General features: G+C 45.8%; 1 protein-coding gene and 2 non-coding genes across 4 annotated transcripts in view; all 3 read left to right on the top strand.

The window, feature by feature from the left end:
* The first annotated feature begins 1969 nt into the window (after positions 1-1969).
* On the top strand, positions 1970-2051 carry TRNAL-UAG (transfer RNA leucine (anticodon UAG)). The gene has a single exon. It is a non-coding gene; the product is annotated as a tRNA-Leu (tRNA).
* Positions 2052-3120: 1069 nt separating this feature from the next.
* The window catches only part of TMEM107 (transmembrane protein 107), a 33203-nt gene continuing 13243 nt past the window's right edge, over positions 3121-23080 (top strand). Inside the window, exons 1-4 of one of the 2 annotated variants that reach the window (XM_073624172.1) lie at positions 3121-3299; positions 3972-4066; positions 15763-15830; positions 18851-18951. In XM_073624172.1, coding sequence (XP_073480273.1) covers positions 3980-4066; positions 15763-15830; positions 18851-18951 — 256 coding nt within the window. In that variant the 5' untranslated portion in view covers positions 3121-3299; positions 3972-3979. The remainder of the gene's footprint in view (positions 3300-3971; positions 4067-15762; positions 15831-18850; positions 18952-23080) is intronic. The other variant, XM_073624171.1, reaches the window with a different exon arrangement.
* On the top strand, positions 22384-22457 carry TRNAT-AGU (transfer RNA threonine (anticodon AGU)). Its single transcript has one exon. It is a non-coding gene; the product is annotated as a tRNA-Thr (tRNA).

The following is a 23080-nucleotide window of genomic DNA, read 5'->3' as shown; positions in this document are numbered from 1 at the left end:
GCGGCCTGCCAGGTTGCGTGCTCGGATAAGGGTCTGGTATGGATTTTTGGGGGGACCCCACGCCGTTTTTTTTTTTTTTTTTGGCGCGGGGTTCCCCTTAAAATCCATACCAGACCTGAAGGGTCTGGTATGGAATTTAGGGGGAACCCCACGTCATTTTTTTTTTTAAATTTTGGCCGGGGTTCCCCTTAATATCCATACCAGACCTGAAGGGCCTGGTATGGAATTTAGGGGGACCCCCACGTCATTTTTTTTTTTAAATTTTGGTTCGGGGTTCCCCTTTGGGGAATTCCCATGCCGTTTTTATCAATGAACTTCTATGTGTATTGTCGGCAATGCAATAGCCGCGGGTAGTTTTAAATGAGTTTTTTCCTTCAAAATGTCATTTTGCTGTCAGACTGTTCTAAACACAGGAAACATGCGCCCCTTTACAGGCACACTATAGACACCCCCCAGGTACGAAATTTAAAGGGATATTACACTTTTATTGATTGACTTTAAGTATTATTAAAATCACTGCTCCTGAAAAAACGGCCGTTTTTAAAACTTTTTTTTGCATTGATCCATGTCCCCTGGGGCAGGACCCAGGTCCCCAAACACTTTTTATGACAATAACTTGCATATTAGCCTTTAAAATTAGCACTTTTGATTTCTCCCATAGACTTTTAAAGGGTGTTCCGCGGCATTCGAATTTGCCGCGAACACCCCAAATTGTTCGCTGTTCGGTGAACTTGCGAACAGCCAATGTTCGAGTCGAACATGAGTTCGACTCGAACTCGAAGCTCATCCCTAGTTAGTAGTATGTAATGCAAATGGACGAGGTCAAGTGTAAGTAACACAGAGTTTAGAAATCAGGAGTAAATAACACAGAGTTTGGGGATCAGGAGTAAGTAACACAGAGTTTGGGGATCAGGAGTAAGTAACACAGAGCTCAGGGATCAGGAGCAAATAACACAGAGTTCAAAGGTCACTAGTATGTAGTACTAGTAATACTGGAGAGATCAGTAGTAAGTAATGCAGAGTTCAACAGTCATTACAATGTAAGCCAGAGTTCAATGGTCAATAGTAAGTAACAGAGTTCAGAGGTCAGTAGTATGTAATGCAGAGTGCAGAAATAAGCATTGGGTAACTCACTGTTCAGTCATCGGGCATATGTAACACAGAGTGCAGGGAACAGGAGTAAGTAACACAGAGTGCAGGAGCGAGGAGTAAATAATGAAGAGTGCAGGGGTCAGTAGTATATAATGCAGGGTTAAGTACAATATAATGCAGGATTCAGAGGTCAGTACGATGTAACCGAGAGCGCATGGGCCAGTATTATGTATGGCAAAGTTCAGGGCTCATTACTATATAACACAGAGTTCAGAGACCAGTAGTATTTAATGCACAGGGCAGGGGACAGTGTTCAGAGATCAGTACCATGCAATGCAGGGTGGAGTAACTAATGCAGATGTCAGAGATCAGGAGTAAGCAATGCGGTGTTCAGGGGTTAGGAGTTAGTAACATAAGAGTGCAGGAGTCTGGAGTAAGTAATGTAGAGTTCAGAGGTTATTAAAAAGTAACATACAGCGCAGGGGTCAGTAGTAAGTAACGCAGAGTTCAGATGTCAGTAGTATGTTAAGCAGAGTTCAATACTAAATAATGCAGAGTGTAGGGGTCAAGAGTAATTAATAAGGAGTTCAGAGGTCAGCAGTAAGTCATGGATAATGCAGAGGCCAGTAGTATGTAACACAGGGCTCAGAGGTCAGTACGGTGTAATGCAGAGCGCAGTGGTCTGGAGTAAGTAATGCAGACTTCAAAGTTTGGTAGTATTAGTGCAGAGCGCTGGGGGTGAAGTATTAAAAAAAAGGAAGTAATCATACTTGATGTACTTGCAGCACATAGTAACTAAAATAATCTTTGCTTGTACTCAATTGTGCTATGTGCAAACCCAATGGCTGCAGTACTGGCTGCTGTACAGCACCAACAGGGTAGCGTGGCCGAGCGGTCTAAGGCGCTGGATTTAGGCTCCAGTCTCTCTGGAGGCGTGGGTTCGAATCCCACCGCTGCCATGTGTCTTTTTTTCCCCTTTCTTTACTTATTCCATCAGATCACTTCAAGTCCATAAAGAATTAATTATTATATATTTCTCATTATGTTGAAAAAGTTGTGACACTGATAAAAGGATCATAAATAATATCATGGCAATTATCCAACAAAGCAGCTGCTGCAGAATTTCATCAACCAGCAATGCTGGCGACTTGACCCTTAACAATCTCTGGATCAGGGGGCTATCTATAGCCGGTTGCACTTTTTTTTGTAATCTTTAGAAACTAAGAAAATACACAATTATTACGAAATTACTCATATTCCCAGCCATGATTTTGCAGATTTAATATTCTCTCCCAATGTTAAAAAAAAAAAAGTTTTCAAAACCGAATTTTTACTCTACTGGCCTTTCATAAATAACATCCAGCCCCGACTGGTGTGAAGGTAGTTTTAGTTCTCGACGCTTCTGTGCCATTGACAGCGGCGGCCATATTATTGGAGACCAACCCTAGGAAAGGGAGACAAACTGTAGAGGTCTCAGAGCTCTAAGCGCCCAAGCCGACTATCTCGCGAGATCTGGCGGTGTTTCATCATAAAAAAAAATCATAACCCGATACACATCCAGTATTACCTGCCGCGCGGCCCGCTCACCATGGGTTGCCTAGCAACAACTAGTCGCTAAACCACCGCCGCCGCTGTTTTATCAGATTAGGCGACCCATTCGGAAGTGACGTTTAGTCTCCGCCATTTTGCTACACCCCACACTTCTCTACACTACAGTAAGGATACACTGAGAAGCGGGAAAGGGGACATCTTGTTACACCCCCGGGGTTTTGCATTTTACACTTATTTTTAACAGTAAAGTGAGTTTATATAGTTAAATACGGGCACTTAGAACTCCGTCTGAATGTTTCGATGGTAAATTTTAAAAGCAGCGAACTTCTGTCACATTAGCAAACCTGTGAGATGAGCAGGCTTGCCGCTGCTTTTAAAATTCAACATCTAACCAATCAGACGGAGTTCTACGTACTGTATTTCCCTATATAAACTCACTGTACTGTTAAAAATAAGCGTAAAAAATGCAAAACTCTGGTGGGTGTAACAACATGTCCGCTTTCCCTCTTCTCACCTTACTGCGGAGGAGTGCAAGGTGTAGCAAGATGGCGGCGACGGACCGCCACTTCCGGTACACATTCTGACGAACCAGCGGCGGCGGTGGTTTAGCGGCTAGTTGTTGCTAGGCAACCCATGGTGAGCGGGCCGCGCGGCAGGTAATACTGGATGTGTATATCGGGTTATGACTTTTTATGTGTCGGGTGGGCTGTACCATCTGCACCAGACTAGTGGGGGGTGGTGTCTGTGGATTCTGATGCTGGCCAGGCTATGTGTGGTTTAGGTTTTCCTTCCTGTGTCTGTAGTGTAAATGAACCTCCAGGGTGTGTTGGGTAATGTAATCCTCTGGGACTCAAAGTGTTCAACAGAATTCACTTGGGGGGTAAAACTGCTATTCAAGTGGGTGGGGTCTTGGTTTAGGCACTTCCTGTTAGAGGGTGACAATCGGGGCGGCATTTTTCATTTTTTTTTTTTTTTTTTTGTCTCAGTCCTTTTTTGTCCCAATTTTTAATCTATTTGTATCTATTCCGCTAAGGCTGTTGATATTTGAGCGCGGGTCCTCTTTAGGGCCCCTGGCAGACCCACTACAGCAGGGATATGCAATTAGCGGACCTCCAGCTGTTACAGAACTACAAGTCCCATCATGCCTCTGCCTCTGGGTGTCATGCTTGTGGCTGTCGGAGTCTTGCTATGCCTCATGGGACTTGTAGTTCTGCAACAGCTAAAGGTCGGCTAATTGCATATCCCTGCACTACAGGATTGGTCTGCCAGTGCTAGAATAGCGGTCTGTCCTCGCTGATAATAACGTCTTTTTATCTTTGTGATTACAGATCCCACAATGGCCGTCATCAGCAGTCTAATCCCAGCCCGATTTCTGACGCTGTTAGCTCACCTGGTCATCGTTGTCACCATATTCTGGTCAAGGGTAAGTGCCTCCCTTCTTTCCAGACGGCTTAGCTATTGGTTGGTACCGCCGCTATCCGCCGCCGATCTGTTGCCGCTGCAGAGAGTACATAAACTGCCCCTTAGGGGGGCGCTGTTTACAAAAACCTGCAGCCTGTGCGCTCTCCTCTGCATACTGCGGGTCATTGTTGGGAATAAGCGATCCAGCGACTATTAAGCCACTAGGAATGCTTTTACTTTAACCACTTCAGCCCCCCGGAAGGATTTGCCCCCTTAATGACCGGGCCACTTATTGCGCTGCTTCGGTTTAACTGACAGTTGCGCGGTCGTGCGACACTGTACCCAAATAAAATTGACGTCCTTTTTTTTCCCCACAAATAGAGCTTTCTTTTGGTGGTATTTAATCACTTCTGCGTTTTTTTATTTTTTTCCGCTATAAATGAACAAAGAGCGACAGTTTAGAAAAAAAAACAACTTTTTGCTATAATAAATATCCAAAAAAATATATAAAAAAGCAAAATTTCTTCTTCAGTTTAGGCCGATATATATTCTTCTACATGTTCTTGTTAAAAAAAAAAAATCGCAATAGGCGTATATTGATTGGTTGAGCTCCAGCGTGTTAAGCAAACCCGCACATGCAGAGCCCGCCAGGAAGTCGGCACGGCGCTAATCACAGGCAGTGAGACATTTCCCGATCTCTGCGGCCGCGGATCAGGAAGATGTCTCACTACCTGTGATTAGCGCCGTGCGGTGCCGACTCCCTGGCGGGCTCTGCGGGTTTGCGAAACGCGCTGGAGCTCCTCCTTAATTGGGAATACAACACATATAGGGGGAGGATTTACTGAAACTGGAGAGTGCAAAATCTGGTGCAGCTCTGCAAAGCTTCCAGGCTTCATTGTTAACCACTTGAGCCCCGGACCATTATGCTGCCTAAGGACCAGAGGTCTTTTTCCAATTCGGCACTGCGTCGCTTTAACTGCTAATTGCGCGGTCATGCAATGCTGTACCCAAACGAAATTTGCGTCCTTTTCTTCCCACAAATAGAGCTTTCTTTTGATGGTATTTGATCACCTCTGCGGTTTTTATTTTTTGCGCTATAAACGGAAAAAGACCGAAAATTTTGAAAAAAAATGATATTTTCTACTTTTTGTTATAAAAAAAATCCAATAAACTAAATTTTAGTCATACATTTAGGCCAAAATGTATTCGGCCACATGTCTTTGGTAAAAAAAATGTCAATAAGCGTATATTTATTGGTTTGCGCACAAGTTATAGCGTCTACAAACTAGGGTACATTTTCTGGAATTTACACAGCTTTTAGTTTATGACTGCCTATGTCATTTCTTGAGGTGCTAAAATGGCAGGGCAGTACAAAACCCCCCCAAATGACCCCATTTTGGAAAGTAGACACCCCAAGGAAATTGCTGAGAGGCATGTTGAACCCATTGAATATTTATTTTTTTTGTCCCAAGTGATTGAAAAATGACAAAAAAAAAAAAATATTTACAAAAAGTGGTCACTAAATGATATATTGCTCACACAGGCCATGGGCATATGTGGAATTGCACCCCAAAATACATTTAGCTGCTTCTCCTGAGTATGGGGATACCACATGTGTGGCACTTTTTGGGAGCCTAGCCGCGTACGGGGCCCCGAAAACCAATCACCGCCTTCAGGATTTCTAAGGGTGTAAATTTTTGCTTTCACTCTTCACTGCCTATCACAGTTTCGGAGGCCATGGAATGCCAAGATGGCACAAAACCCCCCAAAATGACCCCATTTTGGAAAGTAGACACCCCAAGCTATTTGCTGAGAGGCATATTGAGTCCATGGAATATTTTATATTTTGACACAAGTTGCGGGAAAGTGACACTTTTTTTTTTTTTTTTTTTTTCATAAAGTTGTCACTAAATGATATATTGCTCACACAGGCCATGGGCATATGTGGAATTGCACCCCAAAATACATTTAGCTGCTTCTCCTGAGTACGGGGATACCACATGTGTGGGACTTTTTGGGAGCCTAGCCGCGTACTGGACCCCGAAAACCAATCACTGCCTTCAGGATTTCTAAGGGTGAAAATTTTTGATTTCACTCTTTACTGCCTATCACAGTTTCGGAGGCCATGGAATGCCCAGGTGGCACAAAACCCCCCCAAATGACCCCATTTTGGAAAGTAGACACCCCAAGCTATTTGCTGAAAGGCATGGTGAGTATTTTGCAGCTCTCATTTGTTTTTGAAAATGAAGAAAGACAAGAAAAAACTTTTTTTTTTTTCTTTTTTCAATTTTCAAAACTTTGTGACAAAAAGTGAGGTCTGCAAAATACTCACTATACCTCTCAGCAAATAGCTTGGGGTGTCTACTTTCCAAAATGGGGTCATTTGGGGGGGTTTTGTGCCACCTGGGCATTCCATGGCCTCCGAAACTGTGATAGGCAGTGAAGAGTGAAATCAAAAATTCACGCCCTTAGAAAGCCTGAAGGCGGTGCTTGGTTTTCGGGGTCCCGTACGCGGCTAGGCTCCCAAAAAGTCTCACGCATGTGGTATCCCCGTACTCAGGAGAAGCAGCAGAATGTATTTTGGGGTGTAATTTCACATATTCCCATGGCATGTTTGAGCAATATATCATTTAGTGACAACTTTGTGCAAAAAAAAAAAAAAAAAATTTGTCTCTTTCCCGCAACTTGTGTCGCAATATAAAATATTCCATGGACTCGACATGCCTCTCAGCAAATAGCTTGGGGTGTCTACTTTCCAAAATGGGGTCATTTGGGGGGGTTTTGAACTGTCCTGGCATTTTATGCACAACATTTAGAAGCTTATGTCACACATCACCCACTCTTCTAACCACTTGAAGACAAAGCCCTTTCTGACACTTATTGTTTACATGAAAAAGTTTTTTTTTTTTGCAAAAAAATTACTTTGAACCCCCAAACATTATATATTTTTTTAAAGCAAATGCCCTACAGATTAAAATGGTGGGTGTTTCATTTTTTTTTTTCACACAGTAATTGCGCAGCGATTTTTCAAACGCATTTTTTGGGGAAAAAACACACTTTTTTTAATTTTAATGCACTAAAACACGCTATATTGCCCAAATGTTTGATGAAATAAAAAAGATGATCTTAGGCCGAGTACATGGATACCAAACATGACATGCTTTAAAATTGCGCACAAACGTGCAGTGGCAACAAAATAAATACATGTTTAAAAGCCTTCAAAAGCCTTTACAGGTTACCACTTTAGATTTACAGAGGAGGTCTACTGGAAAAATTACTGCACTCGATCTGGCCTTCGCGGTGATACCTCACATGCATGGTGCAATTGCTGTTTACGTTTGACGACAGACCGCCGCTTGCGTTCGCCTTAGCGCGAGAGCAGGGGGCGACAGGGGTGTTTTTTTTTTTTTTTTTTTTTTTTCTTTATTATTTTTTTGCTTTTTTAATCTTACTTTTAAACTGTTCCTTTCATATTTTTTTTTTTAATCATTTTTATTGTTATCTCGGGGAATGTAAATATCCCCTATGATAGCAATAGGTAGTGACAGGTACTCTTTTTTGAAAAAATTGTGGTCTATTAGACCCTAGATCTCTCCTCTGCCCTCAAAGCATCTGACCACACCAAGATCGGTGTGATAAAATGCTTCCCCAATTTCCCAATGGCGCTATTTACATCCGGCGAAATCTAAGTCATGAATTACTCGTAGCTTCCGGTTTCTTAGGCCATAGAGATGTTTGGAGCCACTCTGGTCTCTGATCAGCTCTATGGTCAGCTGGCTGAATCACCGGCTGCATTCTCAGGTTCCCTGTTGAGACAGGAGAGCCAGAGAAAAACACGGAAGACGGTGGGGGGGGGGGGGCATTCCCTCCCACGGCTTGTAAAAGCAGTCTAGAGGCTAATTAGCCGCTAGGATTGCTTTTACATGAAAGCCGACCGCTGGCTGAAAAGAATGATACCAAGATGATACCTAAACCTGCAGGCATCATTCTGGTATAACCACTCAAAGTCGTGAATGGCGTACCTGAAGACAAAAAAATGGTTAACAATGGTTAACAATAAAGCACAGTAAAGTGTAAATAATTACACACCTGAAAAACAAACATGATAAAACATAATAACAATAACAATAAAACATTGCAGAATAGAATACAGTAAAAAAGAGCAGAACAATAGAGAGAGAGAATAGAGAGAGAGAGAACAATAAAACAACAACTATTTTTTTTTATTTCATATTTTTTTTTTTTTTTACACTTTTTTTGTAACTAACTTTTATAACGGTAACCGGTTCCAGGTTCGGGTCTCTCAAAATGCGATGGCATCTTGGGAGACCCTGTGAAAGTGTGCCTAGTCTGTGCAATGCTGTACCCTACGCTAATACTCAACTAGTGAATGGTAGCGTTCAAAACATTCACCAATGCAAAGACCAGGATTGTCAGGACAGGAGGGACAATAATAGTGGGTGTCACGCCTATATCCGCGCTTGCTGCAGACACGACATCTTTTTTGGGGGGGGTCGTTGGGTAGGGGTACTCGGGAGGACATAAAAATGCCTCTCATGCAGCCGACTGCATTTGGTTGGGGATGTGAATGGGGGAAGTACGGGCGCTGCAGAAGTGGTGGGTTCCCAATTAGGATTGGCGAATGCAGCAGGAAGGGCACTATGGGCACGACGGGCCTGTGTTTGTCTTCTTCTTGGTGGCAGCGGGACACTACTTGTGCTTGCCACCTCACCAGCTTGAACTGCACTTATGGGACTCGCCACGTCACCAAGTGTTACTGCAGTGCTGGTTTGACTACGACCGGGGTGTACTAGGCCACTGGTACTTGCCAGTTCACCAAAACGCTACCAAAAAAACTGTTAGCGATCGCAGGGATCAGACCCGACTCTGCAAACGCTGCAGTTATGTGTTTAGTGTTTTGTAAGTGACAGTGATCGATCGATACTGCACTTGGGTGGGCCGAGCCGGGCGGAGGGGCAAAATGCAGGTGCTAGCTGGTATCTGGGCTGATCCCGCTAACACTGCGTTTTTGGGAACCCTAAACTGCTGGTGACGCTAATATAGATCTGATCGGATCAGATATTGATGCGATCAGATACTATACCACTAAGGGAGGTGTACGGTGCGTGCGTGGGTGTTAGCGGTACTGGCGCTAATCTGACGCTGCCTGGGGCTGGTGCTTGCCAGTTCACCAAAATACTACCAAAAAAACTGTTAGCGATCGCAGGGATCAGGCCTGACTCTGCGAACACTGCAGTTATGCGTTTAGTGTTTTGTAAGTGTCAGTGATCGATCGATACTGCACTTGGGTGGGCTGGGCCGGGCGGAGGGGCAAAACGCAGGTGCTAGCAGGTATCTGGGCTGATTCCGCTAACACTGCGTTTTTGGGAACCCTAAACTGCTGGGGACGCTAGTATAGATCTGATCGGATCAGATATTGATCCGTTCAGATACTATACCACTAAGGGAGGTGTACGGTGCGTGCGTGGGTGTTAGCGGTACTGGCGCTAACCTGACGCCTGGGGCTGGTGCTTGCCAGTTCACCAAAATGCTACCAAAAAAACTGTTAGCGATCGCAGGGATCAGGCCTGACTCTGCGAACGCTGCAGTTATGCGTTTTAGTGTTTTGTAAGTGACAGTGATCGATCGATACTGCACTTGGGTGGGCTGGGCGGAGGCACAAAACGCAGGTGCTAGCAGGTATCTGGGCTGATCCCGCTAACACTGTGTTTTTGGGAACCCTAATCTGCTGGGGACGCTAGTATAGATCTGATCGGATCAGATATTGATCCGATCAGATACTATACCACTAAGGGAGGCGCATGCTGCGTGCGTGGGTGTTAGCGGTACTGGCGCTAATCTGACGCTGCCTGGGGCGACGCATATCACCGCCGGGCGATCAGGGGGCTAAACCTTTATTCGGTAATAAACGGCGGGTGCCCTGACACTATAAAAAATAAACAAACTAACCAGCATCAACCGTAACGTTTATACGGTGATCAGTGGTGAAAGGGTTAACTAGGGGGCAATCAAGGGGTTAAAACATTTATTAGATAGTATATGGGGGTCCCTGACGCTATAAAACGCTGACGGCGAACCTAAATATTTACCTCACTAACTAGCGTCACCAGCGACACTAATACAGCGATCAGAAAAATGATCGCTTAGTGACACTGGTGACAGGGGGTGATCAAGGGGTTAAAACTTTATTAGGGGGGGTTAGGGGGGTACCCTAGACCTACAGGGGGCTAATACTAACTGTCCCAACACTGTAACTGTCACAAACTGACACTATGCAGTAATCAGAAAAAAAAAAAAAACAAAAAACAAAAAAAACTGCTGGTGTCAGTTTGTGACAGGGGGGGGGTGATTGGGGGGGGATCGGGGGGCGATCGGGGGGGGGATCGGGGTGTTTTGTGTGCCTGGCATGTTCTACTATGTGTGTGTTGTGCACTCACATTGATGTCTTCTCTCCTCGGGCCGGAACGGAAATTACCGAGCCGAGGAGAGATGACATCATTTCCTTTGCTGCTGTTTAGCATACAGCAGCAAAGGAAGATTCTCATTGGCCGGCGGCGATCGCGAGGGGGGGGCCACGAACGGATGGTCTCCCCCTCATCACCGATCGCCGCTGGACAAAAGACGACCGCCTCGGGCACCGGGGGGGGGTCCGATCGGACCCCCCACCCGCGGAAGGCAAATCACGTACCCTGTACGTGATTTTGCCTGTCCGTGCCACTTTGCCGACGTACATCGGCGTGAGGCGGTCGTCAAGTGGTTAAAGCTTCATTCAACAAGCTGAAGTTAGAAGCTGATTGGCTGCCATGCAGAGCTGCACCTGATTCTGAGTCTTAGTAAATCTCCCCCATTGTCTTCCGATCACACAGTGTGGCGCTTAGCTTCTAATGTCCGGCGGTGCGCTCTCTGCAGATTGGAGGAAATCAATCGCTGTCACGTGACCTTCAACAGATTAAATGATCTTTTCAACAATGTGTTGCTGTTCAGCCCCCACCTCTGCACCATGAACCACTCCCCGCCCCGTAGGATGTCCTATGACAGTGATGGCGAACCTTGGCAGCCCAGATGTTTTGGAACTACATTTCCCATGATGCTCAGGCACTCTGCAGTGTAGTGGAGCATCATGGGAAATGTAGTTCCAAAACATCTGGGGTGCCAAGGTTTGCCATCACTGTCCTATGACATCCTGGACTGTGAGCAGTTATACTGGGATGGTGCCTGCAGCTACAGTCATCATCATCCCGGGATCTTTCATTTCTACCGGCGATTGCTGTTTAAGCACTTCCCGACCGCCCGCCGGCCTTACACGGTGACAGTATGGCTCTCTTGCGCGAATCGCCGTAGCTGTACAATTGTTTGCACTGTTGCGGGCAGGCGTGCGGTGCGCGCGCGCTCACGTTGCCGGTCTGGTCTGGCAGACTCAATCTCCGCCGGAAACCCGCGATTGCATTTCCCTGTTCTGCCTAATGACATGGCAGGGATCCACTGCTCCCAGTGATTGGGAACAGCGATCTCTGTCATGTCACTGGTAGCCCATCCCCCCTACAGTTAGAAACGCCTACCTAGGGAACGCAGTTAACCCCTTGATCGCCCCCCCAGTGTTAACCCCTTCCCTGCCAGTGACATTTATACAGTAATCGGTGGCTATTTATAGCACTGATCGCTGTATAAATATCAATGGTCCCAATAAAAAGTGTCAAAAGTGTCCGCCGCTATGTCGCAGTCCCGATAAAAATCGCAGATTGCCGTCATTAGTAGTAAATAAAAAAAAATAAAAGTCCCTAAATCTATCCCCTATTTTGTAGACGCGATAACTTTTGCGCAAACCAATCAATACACCAGGGATATGCAATTAGCGGACCTCCAGCTGTTACAGAACTACAAGTCCCATGAGACATAGCAAGACTCTGACAGGCACAAGCATGACACCCAGAGGCAGAGGCATGATGGGACTTGTAGTTTAGCAACAGCTGGAGGTCCACTAATTGCATATCCCTGCAATATACGCTTATTGCAATTTTTTTTTTTCTCCAAAAATATGTAGAAGAATACATATCGGCCTAAACTGAAGAATACATTTTGTTTTTTCATATATTTTTTGGGGATAGTTATTATAGCAAAAAGTAAAAAAAACTTGTTGCTCTTTGTTCGTTAATAGCGCAAAAAATAAAATCTGCAGAGGTGATCAAATACCACCAAAAGAACGCTCTATTTGTGGGAAAAAAAAGGACGTCAATTTTGTTTGGGTACAGTGTCGCATGACCGCGCAATTGTCAGTTAAACTGACGCAGTGCCGAATCGCAATAAATGGCCTGGTCATTAAGGGGGCAAATCCTTCCGGGGCTGAAGTGGTTAATGTAAAAGCATTCCTAGTGGCTTAATAGTCGCTGGATTGCTTTTACATTCAGTCGAAGGCTGTCTTCCCAGGCTCTCCAGGACTGAAGCTGGCGCAGTTCCACTGGCTGACCATAGAGATGACTGGGGACCAGAACGTCTCCGATCATCTTTATGTTGTAAGAAACCGGGAGCGACAAGGATGTTGTCACTTCCGGTTTCGCCAGGATGTAAACAGGCCCTTACTGGCTTGTAAAAGCATCTGATCAAACCGATCTCGATATGATCAGATGCAGGATCCATTAGGGACGCCGCCCCCCTATCCATGCGTCCGGCCCCTATGCAGGACGCAGGAATTCCAACACGAGGGGGGTTTAACCACCTAACCAGAGGCTCTAATAGGCTTCCAAATAGGGTGGGCTCATTGGGGGGGGGGGGGGGGCAGGGAATGCAAGCGAGCCCACCCAGGTGTGTTACAATAGCGAAATTAATATTCGCTATTTGTAACACTGAACCTTCTCCCGGCCAATCAGGAAGCAGGTCTTGAGACCCATCACCCAATTGGCTGAAAGGACAGGCAATCCTATTGTATTCCTAAAAGGAAAGGGAGGAGACGCACGGCGGAAGCCACCGTGATGGAGAAGGGGACACAGGAGCTGATGCCCGATGCTCGCCACCTAGATGGGGTATGTGCCGAAATGACCGGAAGACAACGGGCGGGTGGGGGAGGTGCTGTCAGCCTGCCACCCAGGGAGGGGAGGGTTTTTGTTTGCCGCCTCCCCCCAAAAAAAAAAAAAAAAAACACCAGCCGCCACTGATCAGATGCTTTTGAGCCCCCGTTCACACCAGTGCAACTTGTTATACGATTTGACGGGTCAAATCGCATGGCAAGTCTCACACTATTGTCAGCAATGAAACTGTTCAAATTGGTGCCGCGCCGACTTTGCGGTGGCGCCTCGATTTGAAAAAGTGGTTCCTGCACTACTTTCGGCGATTTCAGGTGCGACTTGCATAAACATTGGTGCATGAAGTCGCACCTGAAGTCGCACTGACATGCGGCTTTGAAATGGTGCGATTTCAAGTGAAGTTGCACAATTTCAAAGCCGCATTCAGTGTGAACCTAGACTGGAGGCAGAAGAGAGATGTGGGGTCTAATAGACCTCAGATGTCTCAGTAAAGAGGACCTGTCACGGCCCATGCTAACACAAGAGTTGTTGTCCATCCCTTGTGATCGCAATAAAAGTGATCCAAAAAAAAAATAGAGAGACTGTGTATTTTTTAATTTTTTTTTTTTATAAAATAAATAACAACAGGCTTCCTGTGTAGCTTTAAACTGCTAAACTGTAGAGGCTTTTAAAGTTTCGCCTATGGAGGTTTAGGTACCGTAGTTTGGGGCCGTTTCCACAGGCATACACAAGTTTAAAGAGTGACATGTTTGGTATTTACTCAGCAAAACATCTTCTTTTATAGTTTACAAAAATATTGGGTATTCTATTGTGATTTTGTGCACTAAAATTCATGAAAGCATATTTTTTTCCCAAAAAATTGCGTCGGAAAAAAACAGCTGCGCAAATACAATGTGACATAAAAAAAATTGGCAAAACCCACCATTTTATTCTCTAGCCTCTGCTAAATATATATATATATATATATATATATATATATATATATATATATATATATATATATAATGTATAGGGGTTCAGTACTCCCTTTGTGGGCCTTATTAGATTGGCAGGGGTCCGGGTTCAGCTTGGAAACAGGATGAGTCCAGCACGGTGTAACACAGGGACATTGTGCATGGCACAGGGTGGGCGGGACTCCTGGCTTACTTCTGATTGTCCTACCATTGATTGGCTAAACAAGGTCCTGGGTACATTGAGGTCCCCCTCTGTAATCCTCCTGATTGGATGACCATGATTTATCTCCTGTGTCCCCCTTATTGTTTGAGCAGGTCTCTGAATGTATAGGGGTTAACGCTTGTCCTCCCACTGATTGGCTGAGCAGGGTCCTGGGTGCATTGAGGTCCCCTTCTGCCTTCTTACTGATTGGATAACCAGGGTTTGCCTCTTGTCTCCCCCCTCCCCTATTGTTTAAGCACGTTTCTGAATGTATTAGATCCACCTCCCCCGCCCACTGATTGGCTGAACAAGATCTTATGTGTATTGCCCCCACCCAATGATTGGCTGAACAAGATCTTATGTGTATTGCCCCCACCCAATGATTGGCTGAACAAGGTCTTATGTGTATTGTCACCTCCTGCCCTCCCACTGATTGGTTGACAAGGTCTCTGGATGTATTGATGGGAAAGGAGGGGGAAGGCTGGGTTGGGTAGGCTGTGAGGAGCCCAATGATTTCGAATGAAGGCCCTGGGAATAGGGAACAAGCTACAGATAGAAAACTGGTGTCAACCTTTTTGCGCAAATGCGGGCAAAATCAAATTTTAATGGTCTATTTTCTCTCCAGGTCAAATGCTATTCATTCATCGAGAATAGAGTGAATCAGGACAATTACTGCTTTATAGCCGCTAAATGGTAGCTGATTGTCATCATACATATTTATCATATTTATTATACTTATATAAGATCATATTTATATATAATATATTTATCATAATATTACATATTATCATATGCATATTTACTATGATTGTCAGCTCCATCTACTGGCCATAATGCAGTATATTCATGGTGTTTTACAAATGAATAACATTCAACGTTTAAAGACAATGGCCTAACAACATTCATTTGTGCCCCTATTTGCACAGAACGAATGTACAGTCAGGTTCACAAAACAAATGAGGACCCTGACGTAAGAGGGGCTCTGATGGGGACCCTGACGTAAGAGGGACTCTGATGAGGACCCTGACGTAAGAGGGGCTCTGATGGGGACCCTGACGTAAGAGGGTCTCTGATGGGGACCCTGACGTAAGAGGGGCTCTGATGGGGACCCTGACGTAAGAGGGGCTCTGATGGGGACCCTGATGTAAGAGGGGCTCTGATGGGGACCCTGATGTGAGGGGTGATTTTGTTGTGTTTTACTGAAGTTCATTCTCTTTTGTTCTGAATTATATCACGCTGATTAAAAAAAAAAATCCAAGTAAATCTTATCCATTCATGCTTTGTTCATATAAACTTGATTTTATTTTATGCCTGAGTACCTCTGCTATATATATATATATATATATATATATAATCTCTCTGATTTTATCCTTTTTGAAATTTTAATAATAAAAAAAAATAAAAAGAAATATATATATATTATATATTATTAAAATTTCACAAAGGATAAAATCAGAGAAATTCATGAATTATTTCTATATTAACCAATAAACCTCTTTTGTCTTTTTTTTTTTTTTCTTTCTAGGAAAATAATGTTTTAGCCTGCTTGCCTGTCAGTTATACACAGGATCAATACAATGCAGCCGACACTCAGTAAGTACTCCCCCTCCTCCTGCAGGGTGATACAGACAGAAGGGGGCTATGAGTCTGTCCTCCTCCTGCAGGGTGATACAGACAGAAGGGAGCGATGAGTCTGTCCTCCTCCTGCAGGGTTATACAGACAGAAGGGAGCTATGAGTCTGTCCTCCTCCTGCAGGGTGATACAGACAGAAGGGTGCTATGAGTCTGTCCTCCTCCTGCAGGGTGATACAGAGAGAAGGAGCTATGAGTCTGTCCTCCTCCTGCAGGGTGATACAGAGAGAAGGAGCTATGAGTCTGTCCTCCTCCTGCAGGGTGATACAGACAGAAGGGAGCTATGAGTCTGTCCTCCTCCTGCAGGGTGATACAGACAGAAGGGGACTATGAGTCTGTCCTCCTCCTGCAGGGTGATACAGACAGAAGGGGGCTATGAGTCTGTCCTCCTCCTGCAGGGTTATACAGACAGAAGGGAGCTATGAGTCTGTCCTCCTCCTGCAGGGTGATACAGACAGAAGGGTGCTATGAGTCTGTCCTCCTCCTGCAGGGTGATACAGAGAGAAGGAGCTATGAGTCTGTCCTCCTCCTGCAGGGTGATACAGACAGAAGGGAGCTTTGAGTCTGTCCTCCTCCTGCAGGATGATAGAGACAGAAGGGGCTATGAGTCTCTCCTCCTCCTGCAGGGTGATACAGACAGAAGGGGGCTATGAGTCTGTCCTCCTCCTGCAGGATGATACAGACAGAAGGGGGCTATGAGTCTGTCCTCCTCCTGCAGGATGATACAGACAGAAGGGGGCTATGAGTCTGTCCTCCTCCTGCAGGATGATACAGACAGAAGGGGGCTATGAGTCTGTCCTCCTCCTGCAGGGTGATACAGACAGAAGGGGGCTATGAGTCTGTCCTCCTCCTGCAGGATGATACAGACAGAAGGGGCTATGAGTCTGTCCTCCTCCTGCAGGGTGATACAGACAGAAGGGAGCTTTGAGTCTGTCCTCCTCCTGCAGGATGATAGAGACAGAAGGGGCTATGAGTCTCTCCTCCTCCTGCAGGGTGATACAGACAGAAGGGGACTATGAGTCTGTCCTCCTCCTGCAGGGTGATACAGACAGAAGGGAGCTTTGAGTCTGTCCTCCTCCTGCAGGATGATACAGACAGAAGGGGGCTATGAGTCTGTCCTCCTCCTGCAGGGTGATACAGACAGAAGGGAGCTATGAGTCTGTCCTCCTCCTGCAGGGTGATACAGACAGAAGGGGGCTATGAGTCTGTCCTCCTCCTGCAGGGTGATACAGACAGAAGGGAGCTATGAGTCTGTCCTCCTCCTGCAGGGTGATACAGACAGAAGGGAGCTATGAGTCTGTCCTCCTCCTGCAGGGAGATACAGACAGAAGGGGGCTATGAGTCTGTCCTCCTCCTGCAGGGTGATACAGACAGAAAGGGGCTATGAGTCTGTCCTCCTCCTGCAGGATGATAGAGACAGAAGGGGCTATGAGTCTCTCCTCCTCCTGCAGGGTGATACAGACAGAAGGGGGCTATGAGTCTGTCCTCCTCCTGCAGGGTGATACAGACAGAAGGGGGCTATGAGTCTGTCCTCCTCCTGCAGGGTAATACAGACAGAAGGGGGCTATGAGTCTGTCCTCCTCCTGCAGGGTGATACAGACAGAAGGGGCTATGAGTCTGTCCTCCTCCTGCAGGGTGATACAGACAGAAGGGGACTATGAGTCTGTCCTCCTCCTGCAGGGTGATACAGACAGAAGGGAGCTATGAGTCTGTCCTCCTCCTGCAGGGTGATACAGACAGAAGGGGGCTATGAGTCTGTCCTCCTCCTGCAGGGTGATACAGACAGAAGGGGGCTATGAGTCTGTCCTCCTCCTGCAGGGTGATACAGACAGAAGGGGCTATGAGTCTGTCCTCCTCCTGCAGGGTGATACAGACAGAAGGGGACTATGAGTCTGTCCTCCTCCTGCAGGGTGATACAGACAGAAGGGAGCTATGAGTCTGTCCTCCTCCTGCAGGGTGATACAGACAGAAGGGAGCTATGAGTCTGTCCTCCTCCTGCAGGATGATACAGACAGAAGGGGGCTATGAGTCTGTCCTCCTCCTGCAGGATGATACAGACAGAAGGGGGCTTTGAGTCTGTCCTCCTGCAGGGTGATACAGACAGAAGGGGGCTATGAGTCTGTCCTCCTCCTGCAGGGTGATACAGACAGAAGGGAGCTATGAGTCTGTCCTCCTCCTGCAGGGTGATACAGACAGAAGGGGACTATGAGTCTGTCCTCCTCCTGCAGGGTGATACAGACAGAAGGGGACTATGAGTCTGTCCTCCTCCTGCAGGGTGATACAGACAGAAGGGAGCTTTGAGTCTGTCCTCCTCCTGCAGGATGATACAGACAGAAGGGGACTATGAGTCTGTCCTCCTCCTGCAGGGTGATACAGACAGAAGGGTGCTATGAGTCTGTCCTCCTCCTGCAGGGTGATACAGACAGAAGGGAGCTATGAGTCTGTCCTCCTCCTGCAGGGTGATACAGACAGAAGGGGGCTATGAGTCTGTCCTCCTCCTGCAGGATGATAGAGACAGAAGGGGCTATGAGTCTCTCCTCCTCCTGCAGGGTGATACAGACAGAAGGGAGCTATGAGTCTGTCCTCCTCCTGCAGGGTGATACAGACAGAAGGGGGCTATGAGTCTGTCCTCCTCCTGCAGGGTGATACAGACAGAAGGGGGCTATGAGTCTGTCCTCCTCCTGCAGGATGATAGAGACAGAAGGGGCTATGAGTCTCTCCTCCTCCTGCAGGGTGATAGACAGAAGGGAGCTATGAGTCTCTCCTCCTCCTGCAGGGTGATACAGACAGAAGAGCTATGAGTCTGTCCTCCTCCTGCAGGGTGATACAGACAGAAGAGCTATGAGTCTGTCCTCCTCCTGCAGGGTGATACAGACAGAAGAGCTATGAGTCTGTCCTCCTCCTGCAGGATGATACAGACAGAAGGGAGCTATAAGTCTGTCCTCCTTCTGCAGGGTATTAATTATCTCCTTTTCCTGCAGGTTGATCGTGGCTCTGTCTGTGACGTTGGGGATGTTTGTCATTGAGTTGGCTGGTTTCCTCTCTGGAGTGTCAATGTTCAACAACACGCAGAGCCTTCTATGTATCCTTTGTACATCAAGTGTTATAAACCCACTATGCAATGTAAATATAATTGTGTGTCTGATATGTACACACAAAGGGGGAGATTTACTAAAACTGGAGCACACGGAATCTGGTGCAGCTGTGCATGGCAGCCAATCGGCTTCCAACTTCAGATTGTTCAATTAGGCTTTGATGATAAAACCTGGAAGCTGATTGGTTTCTCTGCAGAGCTGCACCAGATTTTGCACCCTCCAGTTTTAGTAAATCCCATAAAGTTTGTACATGCTGCTGATGTGTGTTTCTTGTGCAGTACATTTTGGACTTGCTGCCTAAGGTGTATCTAGAGGAGAAGGGGAGGGCAGTGAAAGCGGTTAGGTGCTGGGATCACTAACTGTTTAAGTAAGTATTAACTTTTAGAAAGTATTATGTTAGAGAAGTATGAACAAAACTTGTTATCTGACGTCACAGAGCCTAGAAGGATCCAAACCATATTGTCAGGATCCACCCAGATGCCTGAATGCTGCAGCTGCCTCCTGCCTGCTCTAAGCCACAAGAACTGAGCAATCACATGACTATTGATCGCTTAGTTCTTGGTCAGCTCTAAACAGAGAGTGGTGACTGTCAGTCTCTGCTCTGCCTCTCCAGCACTCACTGGAGCAGCGGGCTAGAAAGGGGCCAGCTCAGGTAACTTTGGTTATCATCCCTTAGCTGAGAGCCAGTGCCAGCTGACAATCGGCGCCAGGCTGTGAAGTTGGTGGGCTCTCAACAGCGTACCACCAGCCGAAGCTACCTACTCCCGCCCATCGCTCCGGTGATCGCTTGGAGTGGCAGAGCAGAGAGCGGTGACTGACAGTCTCTGCTCACTGAAGACCAAGAACTGAGCGATGGTTGTCATGCCACTAAGAGCGGGCAGTGGGCAGCTGCAGCATGGAGGTGAGTATGGATGTTTATTTTTTTTTTTTGACAACCTCAAACTTTTCCTTTTAAGTTTTGGTGTGGTGGTATAAGACACATTTTTAGACATTAACACTTAACTCTGGACTAATGCCTAAATCCATTGTTAAAGTACATATGAGAGCTAGCTTTACCTTCCAGAGAATTTGCGTTTCTATCTGACTTTTGAAGCTAAGCAATACAGCTTGGCCCTTTAATGAAGAACTCTCATGAGTATTAAGACATTTGAATAAAGGACCATACATTCAGCCAGTCCAGCTTCTGTGCTCCTCCCCTGTTAGAAGCCCAGTTTGTAGGCGTTATTAACCACTTAAGGACCAGCCTCGTTTTAGATTTTAGGTGTTTACATATTTAAAACAGTTTTTTTTTTTGCTAGAAAATTACTTAGAACCCCCAAACATTATATATTGTTTTTTTTTCTAACACCCTAGAGAATAAAATGGCGGTCATTGTAATACTTTTTTTTTTGCACCGTATTTGCGAATTCACTTTTTTGAAAAAAATAAAATAAGACAACAGTAAAGTTAGTCCTTTGAGAGAGAAGGGCAGTAAGCACAATAGTTCAGAAAGTGTTCATAGGTGATCAGAGTAAAGAAATTCAGTGTGCACCTTCCACCGATCCATCCACTTCCACCCTGTGAGAACACACTCCCCTCAGGGGGTTAAACTCACCAGAGCCTGATAACCACAAGCATCCAAGAAAGGAGAGATCCAAACTATAGGCCACTGTCAGCAACCCTCCGGAGGGATCCAAGACGATCGGGGCTCATAAATCACCAAACAACAAAGGAAAGGCGCACATAGCGTAATCCTGTTTATTATTTAAAACCATTCACATCACACAAAGACCCCCCTTCAAACATTATACGTACATTGTTCTTGCAATCAAAAGAGCACATCAGAAGGAAGCATCAGACACAGCACTTCACCATAGTAAACTTCAGCCGGTTCAGAATCCCAAGTAGCGAACTCTAACTTCCTGGTTGTGATCCAGGCTGTGGTGGAGCGCAAGCGTCACTTCCGGCGTCGTGTAGGCCACGCTCTGACGCGTTTCGTCATATCCTGACTTCAACAGAGGGCGTCTGTTGAAGTCAGGATATGACGAAACGCGTCAGAACAGGTCCTCTTAAATATGAGATCTGGGGTCAAAAAGACCTCAGATCTCATATTTGGACTTAAATGCAGTAAAAAAAATAAATAAAAAATGTCATTTGACAAAAATGTGCCTTTAAGAGCCATGGGCGGAAGTGACGTTATGACGTCGCTTCCGTCCTGCAGTGTCATGGAGACGGGTGGGGGCCATCTTCCCCTCACTCGTCTCCATGCACAGCCACTGACAGGACGCGATCGGGAGGGGGGGGCCTCTCCCGCCACCGATAAAAGTGATCTCGCGGTGAATTCGCCGCAGGGACCACTTGTATCTTGTAGCCGACCGCTGGCTGAAAGCGGTGATACCGGGGTTATGGCAGCTAGCTGCTGCCATAACAACGATATCCATCCTCAAACTTAGGACGTACATCGGCGTGCGCCGGTCGGCAAGTGGTTAAGGTTGAGCTCAGGCAAAGCTCAGTTGTCACTGCCCAGTTCCACCCCATGTTTTTTTATTGGTTGCTAGAATGCAGGTGGCCCCTGCCTCAAAGCATTTTTTGTTGCTAGGACGCAGGTAACCCCTGCAGCAGTATTTTGTTGCTAGGACACAGGTGGCCTCTTCCTCAGAGTATGTTTTACGGTTAGAACGCAGGTGGCCCCTGGCTCAGCTAAGCAGGAACACAGATCTTTACCTTCCTCCAGTCAAAGCACACACCCCCCCCTCACAGTTAATAAGCACACCCAGGGAACACATTTAACCCTTTGATCGTCCCTGATGTTAACCCCTTCCTAGCCAGTGTCATTAGTACAGTGACAGTGCATATTTTTAGCACTGATCCCTGTATTAGTGTCAATGGTTTTCAAAAAGTGTCAATTAGTGTCCGATTTGTCCATCGCAATATCGCAGTCCCGCTATAAGTCGCTGATCACCGCCATTACAAATAAATAAATAGAAATTAAAATTTCCCATAAATCTTAAATATTCCATAACTTTTGCGCAAACCAATCAGTATACGCTTATTGGGATTTTTTTTTTTTACTAAAAATATGTAGCAGAATATATATTGGCCTAAATTGAGACATTTTTGTATTATAGCCAAAAGTAAAAAAAAAAATATATAGATATATATATATTCAAAATTGTCGATCTTTTTTTTTGCTTACAGCACAAAAAATAAAAACCGAAGAGGTGATCAAATACCACCAAAAGAAAGCTCTATTTGTGGGGAGAAAAGGACATCAATTTCGTTTGGGTACAACGTCGCATGACTGAGCAGTTGTCAGTTATAGTAACAGTGCAAGAAATGGCCTGGTCATGCTGGGGGTTAAATCTTCCATAGCTGAAGTGGTTAAGAAGAGCAGGGTGTGATATGTGATAATGGTTTATGTTTCGTACTCAGCCGCCCAGGGCGCTGTGGCTTAGTTGGTTAAAGCGCCTGTCTAGTAAACAGGAGATCCTGAGTTCGAATCTCAGCAGTGCCTGGTCTTTTTCTAATTAAGAATGGACTTTCTCCTCAATGTATTGAGATGTGGACTCTTCTACCTTTCAGGGGTCAGTATTTCCCAGGCTCTTAGAATGTTTTTGCTAAAAAAAAAAAAGTGGAATTTTTGGGTTTTCAACTTTAGAACATTTAAAGCGGACCTCCGGCCTTCCCTTCAGTCTTGCACAGTTGTACCGGCTCCTCTCCTGTACTGAAATTGCTTACTCTGATGTCACTGCACACTGTGAGCTTCTCACAGTGTGCATTAGAAGCTGCAGCAAGTCAGATAGAGCCCGCCTCCTTTGCTGGCTGGAGGTTTTCCATCATTATCTAGCTCTTTCCTCCGCAGCCTGGCGGTCCCTGGCCCACCTGATTCATTTCATTGGTTTTCAGTTCTTTCGATCAAGGAGACTCATCATCACATGTGGGCGTTACCTAAATACAGCCCGCCTAGGAACGCCCACTCCTCCCAGATTCATATCCACTAATCAAGGCATTTTGATATTTACATATTAATTATTATTATTATTAATGATTTATATAGCGCCAACAGTTTACGCAGCGCTTTACAATGTAGAGGGGGGGACAGCACAATTACAGTACATTTCAATACAGGAGGGCCCT

The sequence above is a fragment of the Aquarana catesbeiana genome, linkage group LG03 (assembly GCF_042186555.1).
Source record: "Aquarana catesbeiana isolate 2022-GZ linkage group LG03, ASM4218655v1, whole genome shotgun sequence".
NCBI classification, from domain to species: Eukaryota; Metazoa; Chordata; class Amphibia; order Anura; family Ranidae; genus Aquarana; species Aquarana catesbeiana.
Note: the sequence above shows the minus strand (reverse complement) of the source record. Positions and strands in the feature narration are given on the sequence as shown.